Source organism: Tupaia chinensis, unplaced genomic scaffold (genome assembly GCF_000334495.1).
Source record: "Tupaia chinensis unplaced genomic scaffold, TupChi_1.0 Scaffold000353_1, whole genome shotgun sequence".
NCBI classification, from domain to species: Eukaryota; Metazoa; Chordata; class Mammalia; order Scandentia; family Tupaiidae; genus Tupaia; species Tupaia belangeri.
In genome coordinates this window covers 93,919-106,554 of record NW_006159847.1, presented here as the reverse complement: position 1 = coordinate 106,554, position 12,636 = coordinate 93,919, and the positions used below count along the sequence as shown (strand labels likewise).

Here is a 12,636-nt window from a genome sequence, read left to right as displayed (position 1 = left end):
TGGCGCCATTCCCCAAGGAAGAGTCTACGAAATGTATGTGACTGTACACAGGAAGGAGAACATGAGGTAAGGGTGCTCGGCCCGGCTGACCTGAGGGAAACGGCCCACTACATTCACTAAACCCAGCGCGCCTTCGTCTTGAGTGCCCTGCTTCTGATACACGTTTTCCCCAGACCGGCCAAAGGTCAAGTTTTACTTCTCTTTATCTTCCGAGCTCCAGACACTTTTACAGATTCTTTTGTATGGGTAAAAGCCCAGCAATCTCACAAGTGGATGTGTGGCCATATTTCCTGGGGGAAAAAATGGCCAGAAATGTGATCCATGGGTCATGCAGAGAGACATCCATCTCATGCGGCCTGGCTCGGGGACCCAGCCTGCTTCGGTATAGAGTTCACAGTACAGAAGATTGGATAGTCGCTGAAAACTGACCTGTGACTCCCGCCTGCACCTAGCACTTCATTCTCACCCACAGATTCTTCTTTTTGTAACTCTCTTTTTAAAATTACTTAATTTCTTCCATAAGAAAAAGAGAGAGACAGCCACCCCCAACAAGGTCCTCGTTCCACACTTCTCCATTCTCAGCCAGCCTGGAGTGTGAGCACAGGCACGCCAACCCCACATGGCCAAGGAGTTCTCAGGACATGAACCCAGGACCTCTCCAACTGCCGCTGCACCACCACCTGGCCCCTATGACTGTCCTCTAACTTTAGTGTCAGCAGCCTTCTTATTTTGGGCTCTTAAGAGTTCCATACTCAGGCCTCCCAAAGTGGGCCGAGAGTTGATTTAAACTAGGTTGAACCATAAGTCTGTGATTTAACAGTGCCATCACCATAACAATGATGCTGACATGAAAATAAGTATAGGAATTTAGAAGTCCTGAATTCGGTTTTTTACTTTGGCCTCTAACAAATCATAAGTAGCCTTTTTTGACAAATTCCCATGACAAGTGCATGTATTAAGTTGTGCTTTAGAGGCCTGATTGATGAATGCTTCTGAAGTACACAGAGATCTTAAAATAAAAGACGCTGCTGGAATGGAGAATCCCCATCATGTAATTATCACTGTGTTTTCTAAAGGGAAAATCATCGGCTCCTCAGTCCTACACTCTGAGTACAAAGCTTGAGTGACAGCTGTAGAACTGGGCTGTCATTATGACACATTACACTTTCTCTTAGCCTCAGAAAAACATCCATTTTTAGTCTGGCTGTTCAGTAGCTGAAAAACGCTTTCATTATGCTCTCGGGTGGAGACACTGGTATTTATAATTATTATGACCCAGCACATTTCTTTCCCCAGGATGTGTACTTTCACCTACACCAATACTGGCCTAGCCGAGAAAATAATAAAATTCCCGAGCATTACCCATGTATGGAATTTGAGCAACAGAAAATCACTAACAGGCTTGTATTTACTTACATCAAATATTCATTTTTTGGGTCATTCTCAATGCAGAGCAACACTCGAGGCCCTCAGAGCTCCCTTCCTTCACAGACAGAGAAGAGTAGCAAGCTGGAAGAGCCTTTGATTGGATTTATTGTCTTGCTCTTGTCCAGGGTCAAAGTTAGCAGTGAGTCTGTCCATGCGTTGCAGTGTTCTCCAAGTGGGCATTTGGTTTCATCTGAAATGAGCGTTGGCTTGTGCTTTAGGCTGAGCAGCAGTGAGGTGCCCTGTCTCCTGGTCTCCATCTGATTAGCACAGTCTCCAGCTGAAGATCTAGCCTTGTGGGGCTGCCGCGGGCATGGGCTGAAGCTTGGGGACCTGCGCACTCACATGCATCCTCCAGTTTTCTTTCCTCTTCTTTAGTTGGCATCACAACCAGAAAAATGGCATACTTTAGATGAAGGAAAGCGAAAGCAGAACACTGAGAAGCCTAGACACTTCTGCTTGTAGGTTCCTCAGCCTTTGACCATAAAGAAAAAGAAACCCTAAATCACCCCCTTGTAGCACCTACCACCTGCAGTTAGATGCAGGGGGAATTATCCCAGTGAATCTGGTGCACATCAAAGCAGCTCTTTTTATAAAAATGAAACTATGAGTTCTCATAGTAGCAAAAGAAAACATGCACCAAGGCCCATGAAGTGAGGAAGATAAGCGTCTCAGATAAGTGAGAAGTCCCCCCTTCACTGTTCTCTGTTGAGAACTAGATTTGTTTTTCTTATGAAGCACAATGACAAGAATACGTTTTATAATATAATAACAACACGTTGTCACCATTTCTTTAACATACTTTTTGTTTTTGTTTTGTTTTGTTTTTAAGAGAGATTTTTGCTATACGGTAAGTTTGCTTGCTGGAGACAGAGAGATAGAGAGAAAGTGAGAAATCATACCCCACTCTGCCCACTCCACCCCCCACCCCCCACCCCCCAGGGAAGATGACCACACCACAATCCCTTTTCCTCCATCCTCCTTTTGGGATTTTGGGCATGTGAGTTTTAAGCCACCAGATCGAGACTCAAACAGCCGACTGCCATGTGGGAGTCCGGCGCCTTAACTACTATGCCACCTGCTGGCCCCCACTTCAGCAGACTCTTAATTTCATTTACTCCTCAGCCTAACTCTGCAAATTTTGTGGTGCTCACTTTAAAGATGAAGAAACTGAGGCTTGGGGAAATGCGTCACAGAACCACAATTTCCCAGCTGATAATGGAGGGAGGTAGAGTTCAAACCCAGATTCCTCCAACCCCAAAGTTCTGCTTTCTAGTGAGCAGCCCTCCTCCGAGCTCTAACACACAAAGCAAGCCCCTGCCTCCTTAGAGTGCGCCTGTGGGTACGCTCGCCATTGCTCACTGAAGACTCGTGTGCCATGACACTGACGAGACGCGGGTGTTCATGTCACGGTGTGCGGAGGACCATTCTGCTCTGTTCTCCTTCCCCTTCTCGCTGATTCCTTTATTGGGTCCCCACTGGGTGTTTCCAGCTGGCTGGGATCCAGCCAGTCATCTGCTGTGATCGTCTGAGGGAGGCGTGAACTTAATTACATGTGGCACAGCGAGTGTGACAAGAGGGGCCTGGGTGTGGAGCAAGTGCGGACTGGCAGACAAGAGCCGGCGTGAGCGAGGACGTGGCACAGGCTGCCACTGCCCCCCCAGGAGGGTGTGGAGCTGCGAGGCCATGCTCGGGGTTGCTGCCGCTTCCGAGACTGCAAAGCCTGCTCCCTATGGGTGCGATTCCACGGTGACTGCTGCTACCTGGCCTTTTTGGCCTTGTTTCTAATGCGAGTTTTTAAAATGAAATGAGTCTGACTTAGACTGAATTTGCCCTTTGTGGGCTCTTATTGAAAAACAATTTGAATCAAAGATATGAAAGTTAATTTTCCCTTCTCCCCGCATTCTGCACTTGCTTAACAATTTTACCAAAAGGCCAAAAAATCCATTTAGCAATTCCAAATATAAAGGTAACTACAACACTGTCTTGGAAACCACGGGGAGCCTCAGAAGGTTTCTGAGCAGCCAAGTGACACGGGAATAGCAGGCTTGTTAAGGACTGATCTGGTGACAGTGCACCAGACAAATGGGTGGAGGGGACAGACGGACTCTCCCTGCTGCGTGCTGCCTGGCTGGGCACTAGCAGTCATGCAGGGGTGAGGAGGGAGGGGAAGGAACCAGGCCTGAGTCAGGGAGGATGGAGAGGTGAAATACTGGGTGGTCAAGAAATTTATGTCGCATTTTTACATAGAAAAACATAAAAAAAAAAAAAATACTCGTGGCTTTCCCAACAACCTAATACAATTACTGCTATGTCATAAGAAAAAGTTGTTCGCAGTTGGCTAGAAGTGTTGGACAAGCATCCCCACACAGGGGATGCTGTTAGCAGTCGTCCTGGGGCACTGGGGAGCCTGGGAGGGCCCTGGCAGAGGTTAGCCCTGGCATCTGGCTGGACAATGAACAGCGAGGGCTGGGGTTCAGGTGTGTGGGGCAAGGGAGGGGGTGTGGCTGTGCTAGAGACAGGGAAGGGAAGGTGTGGAAGGAAAAGAACCTCCAAGAGAGAACATGAGAGGCAGAGAGAAGAGACCTGGGAGAAGAAGTTGGGGAAATACTCATGTTAAGGTTCGGGTGCGGGGAGAGAAGTGAAACAACCTGTAAGGATAAGGCAGGTGACCGAGACGTCTGCACCCAGCATCACGTTCACACCGAGCGGCTCCTCGGTGAGTAGCACAGAATGCAAGAGTGAGTGTGAGGACAGATAAGCCACGGTGTGAGTGTGAGGACAGATAGACCACGGTGTAAGAGGATTCATGGGAGTTCAGATTCAAAGATGAGGAGTTGGAGGACAGGGGTGTTATTAAAATAAAGAAAGGAACGCAACAGTACAAAAAATTATTGGACTTGACTGCAGGACCTTGGTAGCTTTGAGGATTTTTGTTTTATTGGTGAAGTCCTTGTACAAATGGTTATGTATAATTTAGTGGGGAGGCAGCTAAACTATGATTTATATCAACTAAATATAAATAATAAAGTAACATGCTAGGCTAAGTAGACGGCCCAGATTCCCTTATGTCAGTAATCTTCTAGGAGATGGTTTTTTGTTTGTTTAACATGCTATCATTTGTAACTTGGTAAAATAGTAGCTGACGTTGTTATTACTCAGAGAAACTCGGGGATATTTTTCCTTTAGTGATTCCTTTCTCAGTCATGAGTCCCAAGTTCCTCAGTTTTAAGGAAGAGCTGTAAAAAGACTAAAGGGCTGGGGAGACAGTGAGCCCGGGTATATTTAAATCTTATTCCCTCACTGTTCTCCGTGGCATTTATTTATTGAAATTCCACTTACAAGTAAATTCTTTATGGTGGTTTATGAAATGACATTCTTTTCAATGGAAGGAAGAGAATTTTAAATAAGTGGGTGAAAAAAGATAAGAAAATGAGAAAAATATCATTGTAAGATATCAGATAGAGTCAGGTGAGCAGTTAGGATATAAATATTTGGTGTAAAACCCCAGCACATTTCCTGGTAAGAGGTCATGAATTTATTCAAAGCCTTCAAGAGGGGAGTATGTCGAATTTCAAGAGCCACCTGTGTACAAGGAAGAATATGCCCCAAAGATGCTCAATTACTTTCCTTTGTACATCATAAAAAAAGACATTTCGTTAATCCCATGAACAGCATTCTTAAAAACAGTGAGGAGCTTCGAGGACTGAGTCCATTAGTGTCCCTCGATAGTAGTAGGTTTTATAAGGCCCAAGAATAAATTCAGGAAAATAATTCCATAGGGGGCACCTTTGCTCACATACTTGTACAACACACCACCCGCGAGGCTGGCCCATATGGGAAGGCTCCAGGTTTCTGTCTAGAAATGTCCCCAGGTACATCAGGCATGTGCAGACCCCTGATCCAGGCTTGGGAGAGGTCGTGGTGTCAAGTCCCCGTTGAGAGGTTCTTTCTCACAGAAGAAAGAAAGAGAAATATTTTTAAAATAAAATAAAAATTCCATGAGGATTCAGCCCTCCAGTCCAGCACAATGCTGAGGTGTTCTGGCTTGATCCAGGGATAGACTTTGGCCTGTCTAGGGAAATAACAGCATGCCCTTCCAAGTGGCTTCCATAAATAATTTTTTTTGCTCAATTGAACCTTTGATCACAAGTGGGTTAGATATTCCCTGTCAGGTACTGAGAGTGCAAATATTTCAAGTTGCCAGTCATATGTGAGGGCGTATGCTTTAAAAGGCAGCTGAGCCCATGGTGGGATTGTCACCCTGAGGGACCTGACAAAAGACACGTGCTTTTATAGAAGGCAGCTCATGTCCATTCAGAGGAGGTCACAGACAGATTGTTTTCAAGGAGTTTCGAGCCTGCCCTAGCAAACAGATAAGAACAATTTATCAAGGCCTGAAACCCATTATAAGCAACCCAAAATACACCACTGAGTGTAAAGTCTTTAAAGTAATTTAAAGAAATCAAAACTTGTATTTGAAATCTATTAGGTCATCAGGAAAGTTATGACTTTTTTTTTCATGCAAAAATGCGCACAACTTTCCAGACAACCCAATAGCTTTGTGAGTGACTTGATTTGCTTCCTTAGGGAAGTATGTTAAATGCCTAGATTTCAGTTTCCTATTCTGAAAAAGAGGTAAACACTTCACTTCACAGAGGTCTTTAAGCAGCACATACAGTTGCTTATATGAAAGTTTTATATGCCAAGCATTTTTGTGTAGAAGTTCTCATTGATAATGGCCAGCAAAGGATGAGGAGATATCTCTGATAGGAAACAAATTCTCTGTGGTCTTTGTCCTACAGGCCTCTGAACTCATCTAGCTTTAACCACGGTATTATCCTGTTGGCTTTTGAAAAGCATTGAAAATTTTAATCATTATTCTTTGCCCAATTTCTACTTAATTGCTGCTTCTACAGCTAATTTTTGTTCTGTATTCATTTCCTTGTCATCTGCAATTAATATTTACAGACTTTGCATGAATAGCACTGCTCACATGCAAAACATAAAGGAATGAAACTCTCCCCTGCAAAAACATGAATCAGATATATTTATTTTCTACTATTGTTTTAATTATTTTATTAATTTTATTCCCTACCATCTTATTTTATGTATTTTCATATTCTCTCCTTTAAGTAAATAAGAGAAATGTGAATTTAAACACTATGATCTTTGGTTTCACATAATTAAATGTTACCTTTCTAAGTCAGTCCTTGGAAATGTTTTCAATTTCCACACTCCTGTTTTCATCTTGAAACCATACGTGATTCTGGTCAGTATTTCTTCTTTGTTTTTCATTCCCTGTTATGAATTCCACTTCACCACTTCCCTATTCATTACATTCTTGCACCTCACTGGGTTAATAAATTCTTTTGACACCTACTACCCCTCCTCCCTCCCTCCTTCTCTTGCTATCCCTCCTCCAAGAATGGTGCCCATCAATATTGCATGCCAGGGGTGTGCTTGGAGAGTACTGGTCTGACAGCTCCCCAACCCAGCAGGGAGTCTTCTTCTCCCTTCTGTTCCAACTCAGTGATGAGCGAACTCCTCCTCCATCCTGCCTCAAACACGGCTGCAAACACCAGAACTAGGGACAGATATTTCCAATCCCCAGCTCTATTGCAAGGGCCACTTGAAATGCATTCCACTTTAGTCTTCTTCCTTAAAAGTTTAATGCTTCCTTCTCAAGGTATACTTGTAGCTAGAAGGTCAGAGTAGTGTTCAGGAAAATGTAATCATTGCTTTTTCCCCCTAGAAGATAAGTAGAATCAAGCAATAATAAAGTCACTGCTTAAGGCAGATAGTGCAGTATTAACCACGACACCATGAAAACTTTCTTCATGTTCTAATAAAATGAATTTCAGACAGGAAGGAGGATGTCAAACTGGGTTAAAAGAAAATGAAACCCAAGGTGGTAAAGGGCATAGTAATGAGATATTAAGCTGCTGTCAATAACCTTATGATTTCAAATGTGAGTACATTTCCAAGTACATAGGCAACTTTAGAATTAATAGGGGAAACTGTGTTGTTCTTCATAGAGAATGGAGATGACATTAAATGACTAAATGTAGGTAGAAATTGTTTCTGCTTTCTAAATGGGAAGAGAGAAAAGTTACATGAGTTGGTAAGATCTTAGTACAATTTTAGTGTGAGTAGGAACCGGTGACAACCAATTATTAAGGGGGAAATATGCCAAATTGTAATTCAAGTCTTAAAACTGGTAATATAACCATCTCTGAGATTTTCACTTGTATGTGAGCTACCAAGTTATCTGCCACAGTTTTATGGCTACCAAGAGAAGACACAAGACTCCTGGGTCAGAAACAAAGAAGGGTTCATTACTCACAGCATTAGTGCTATCCAGAGTATCATTATTTTGTATTGTTGCTTTCATCAGTTCCGAGAGGATGATGCATTGAGGGTCAGATGATATCTTTACACTCAGTGGCTGCATCCCAGGAAGGGGGCTTTGAGCTTAGGGAAACTGAGTGAGTTTGAGGATGAGTAGATGTGACTACAGTTTGCTCCAAAGAAAGACACCATGTTCATCTTCCAAGGTCATTGCTATACAAGCATCCTTGAAAAGACATAAATGTGCAGAAACATGCACAGAGAATTGTCTTCCAATGGTATCAAAAATAATAATAGTTTTTGGTATTCATTAAGTGTTAAATGATGGTTATCCCTAGATATAAATCAGCCTCTAGGTTATGTAATAGATAATATATGAACTATAGATAACAACTAGAACAAAATCAATTTCAAGTGGCTATTAGAATTAAAAAGTAATTTGATATGTTCCATATAATATGCATGTGAATGAAATGGAAAGATGTGAGCTGGACAATGTATATTCTAATGGATTTATATTTGGTTGAACAAAATAACTCAAAGTATTGATGTCTGCCTGGAGAGAGGTTTCAAGTGATGTCCTTGAAAATATCTCTGTGTTTGCCTTATTTTGTGTTACTGTGTTACCAGTACTTGGAATAAGAACATAAATGGCAGGCATATCTGATTTATGGAGGATCAAAGAACAGACAGATAGCCATTATTTGGAGGAAAGACATAGCATTAAGAACTAGAGGGCCTGAAACTCTTAAGGTAAAATGTAAAAGCTAAATATCAATTTCTACTGAGGTTCATAGAACTATATAGACTTTGTCTAAGAACCTTGCAGGTTAGGACTAAAAGTAATATAGTGGTTAGCTATAACAAATTAGTGAACTTGCTTGGGGTCTCATTGCTAACTTTATAAAGGAGATATTCAGTGATACTGCTCCATTTTCCCATCTAACTAGAGCCTGATAGCCAGTCTTCAGAGGTGGTTACATTATTGAGAATGATTTAAGGCAATAGTTCATAAGGCTGAGTATAACTCCATACTCTAAATCCTACGAAATAGTCCCTTCATAATGTCTGTTTGAGTATTGTGTTCATTGGTTCATGCCTCGCTTTAATGAAGACATCAAATGCTGACAAATATCCATATGAAAATGAAGATAAAAATAAAGGGGGAGATCTGGACCTCCTGCTTTTCCACCTGAGGTTGAAAAAAATGGAAGATGTTTGGTCAGTAATAAAGGAGACTTTAGAAACAATATAATCTCCAAATGTATGAAACCAAGTAGGCTAGAAGCAAGTCAAAGACATGAGGAGAGGAGTTTCAGGAAGTCACTTCTGTTCCTGTTAAGTGAGAATATATCGAAAATAAGAGTTGATGATGAATGAGGTGACCCCTCAGTAGTAGTAGACTAATTTTGGATGTGTCTAAAGAACTAAGCTTATATCAGTTATGTCGTAGAGAGGTTCTGGCTTTGGATGATCAATGTGTTAGGTGACCCCTGAAAGCCCTTCTGAAGTTCTGTGAATTCAAGATTTCAAAAGTCATACTTTTTTGGCAGAGTAGTTTGAATATTCTTGTTGAGAAGGCAGTGGTTTTAGTACCAGCACTAACTTATATTTGTTAGTTGTGAGCCGGCAATCCACTCAACACCTTTGAGACTACTTTCTTACAAAAAAAATAACTGACAAGTTGAACTAATTTATCCATGTGCTTTTTGGTTACAATCTCTTTAGGGTAAGGATTGAAGGTGATTTAAAAATAGGAAAATATAATATAATGTTGACTATTGAAAAAAATAAAATAAATAAAAATAGGAAAATAACAAATTAGGATTTTTTTTTTTTCTGTAGGGCATGTACGCTTACTGGAGACACAGAGAGCGATACAGAGAAAGAAAGTGAGAAATCACTGCCTGTGGGGAATGACCCTTCTCCTCCATTCTTGTCTCAGGACTTTAGGCATATACATACGTGATGGCATGAGTTTCAGGCTGTTGGGTCTGGGACCTGAACTGTAGTCAACTATGTGGTAATCCAGTGCCTTAACCACTATGTCACTTGCTGGACCCTAAGTTTTTGGTTTTTTGTTTGTTTGTTAGTTTGTTTGTTTTTTTTATAGGGCATATGCCTACCAGAGAGACAGACAGAGACAGAGAAAAAGAGAAATCATCCCACAGGGGGGAATGGCCATGCCACAGTCCCTTCTCTTCCACTCTCCTGTTGGAATTTTTGGCATGCATGCATACTCCCAGTGTGCTTTTCAGGCCACTGGGTACAGGAATCAAACTGCCGAGTTGGTCACGTGAGATCTGGCACCTTAACCACCACGTCACCTGTTGGCTCACAAATAGGATCTTTAGGGTTCTTTCCAGCCAGTTTTCTGAGTATGAAGTATACAAGTAAAGAAATCTCATGTTTGCTTGCTATATACAGTTCTACATTCTTTCTGGTCCTATTTGAAAGAATGAATTTGCCGTACTACCCTGAATTATTCCTGGAAGGCATTTGTACTAAGTTTAGCTTTAAGGTGTCCTCATTCTGAAGTGATTTTTAAGTATCTTTCAAGCTGGTCCTAGAAACACAAAAACGTATTTAAAGCCCTGTGAGACCAGTATCAAGTCTTATCAGAAAAGCTGGTTATGTAACTTCATGAGAACTCTGTTTCCTCTCATTCTATCTAAAAGTATCTGTACATGAATTCCAAGGGAGCAACCAGAGGCAGGCTGTGTCTTAGGGGAGGAGATCAAAGAGATGTAGGCAAACTCACGGTTACCACAAAGATCATCAGTCTTGAGATCAAAGTCTTGGTATAAAGAACCTATATCTTCATTTAATCTTATCTCACCTATACCCACACTCCCTCAAAAAAAAAAAAAAAAAACACCTCAGAAAAAAAACTAGTTCACCTAGTTCACCTGTTTGTACAACTTGAGATCTCAGATCTCAGTGTGGGAATAGCACCTAAGTACTATGGAAATGTCACTGCTGCCATTCTCTGCTCTCCTACCAGGCCCCCAATGGAAGATGCCCAGACACTCTTGACCCCTGTGGTGAGCTGTGGGCCTCCAGGAGCCCTGTTGACCCGCCCCGTCATCCTCACCATGCATCACTGTGCAGATCCCAACACTGAGGACTGGAAGATACAGCTCAAGAACCAAACGGCACAGGGACAGTGGGAGGTGAGTATCTGATGGATAAAGATGCACAAGCAATCCATGCTGATCATCAGGAACAGTTATGGGAAGCAAAACACAGGCAGAATTATAGCTCACACTCGGACTGGAAGACAGACAGACAGATGTCTTCTGAGTACTTTATTTTCTGATTGATAGACACAAAGAAAATGATGATCAAGCAATACCTAACTTATAGCAAAACTGCACTTAAGAACCTTGGACAACTCCCTTTTGGAATATAGATACTATATACTATATAAGGCTACTTCAGAACATTCATGAGAGTAGGAGTTTAGTTAGGTATAAAATGTTTTGAAATTCACTAAGAGTTTGTTTTTGTTTTTTTTATAATGCATTTTCTGTTCTCTTTTTTTTTTGGGGGGGGGAGGTTTTTGCTACAGGGCGCATGTGCTCGCCAGAGAGATAGAAAGCCAGAAATCACCCCCCAGGGGGGTTGACCATGCCGCAATCCCTTCTCCTCCATTCTCCTCTTGGGATCTTGGGCATGCATGCACACGCACCCGGCGTGAGTTTAAGCCTCTGGGTCCGGGACTCGAACTGCAGTCGACTACATGGGAGTCCAGCAACATAGCCATTACGCTAACTGCTGGTCCCCCATTATCTTTTTGAAGACCTTTCATATATTGCGAAGGGATACATGTTTTTTTTTTTTTTAAATAGTCATAAGTAGAGAAACAGAGCATCTAGTCAAGAAATTTTAAGCCCTTGCTTATGAACAAGGTCCTGGATATAGTCCTTGTGGACAAAACCTGGGAAAACAGAAGAGGAGTCTGCAAAGCCCCACTGGAATGCTCTTTGTGGCTATTGCCATTGTAACTTTCTAAGGGCAATGCCTTTAACAGGTCCTCTAACACACACAACACACATCAGAACCCTTTACTGAGCATCTACATTTCAAGAATATGTTTATAAAGCATATATATATATATGCTATGAATGTATATATAAATTTTTGAATATATGTGAATTATGAAGTTATAACATACAAAGTATATGTTCTATACCTTGCAGTTATGGTATTTTTCTCTTAGGAAAGAAATTTTTAGAAAAGACACATAAAAATTCAAGCCCCAAATGTTTAAGGGAAGCATTGTAATAGAATAAGGAGAGTAACAGGGCATCCCTGAGAGTCACTAGGAATGCCTAGTGACTCTAGGACATGTTGGCCATAGCAGTGACCTTACCTTGCCAGGAGACCAAAGGTCCAGGAGTGGAATATAGGTATATGCTTTACATTAAGAGCAGACTTGACCAGATCTGACTTTAGTTCCACTTAAGCCTTCAATGATTTATGTAGAAAATATCCCAAAGCCTTAACCTAGTAATACTAAATCAGTTGCATGGTTCTCTACCTAAACTAGCTGCATGTTTGTCCACCTAATGCCCTAGCTGTTTCTAGGTGTAACAAAATGAAAGTAATAATAATCATCATCATAAACTAAAGAGATAAGGTGAGTACAAAGGAGAGTCCTTATGCAGATACCTTTAAACTTGGAAGTGACTGAGACATGGGCATCTTGATTCGTAGCCATATCTTCTATGAGGCCATCTGTAACCTGCCCTTACTAGGTTTACCATTGTCCTGCTGGACAAATAAGCTTCTTTTCAGATGTCTTTTGAGGGTTGGAATCAACCTGAAGGTGCTGAGCGTCTTTCTCTCGTTTCTAGT

The 12,636-nt window shown here is 41.7% G+C and overlaps 1 protein-coding gene across 1 annotated transcript in view; it reads left to right on the top strand.

The window, feature by feature from the left end:
- UNC5C (unc-5 netrin receptor C) overlaps positions 1-12,636 on the top strand; it is a 422,503-nt gene that overhangs the window by 372,534 nt on the left and 37,333 nt on the right. Inside the window, exons 14-15 of the mRNA XM_006152415.2 lie at positions 1-66; positions 10,781-10,949. The exon at positions 1-66 is cut by the window's left edge and continues 3 nt beyond it. Of these exons, the coding sequence (XP_006152477.1) occupies positions 1-66; positions 10,781-10,949 (235 nt within the window). The remainder of the gene's footprint in view (positions 67-10,780; positions 10,950-12,636) is intronic.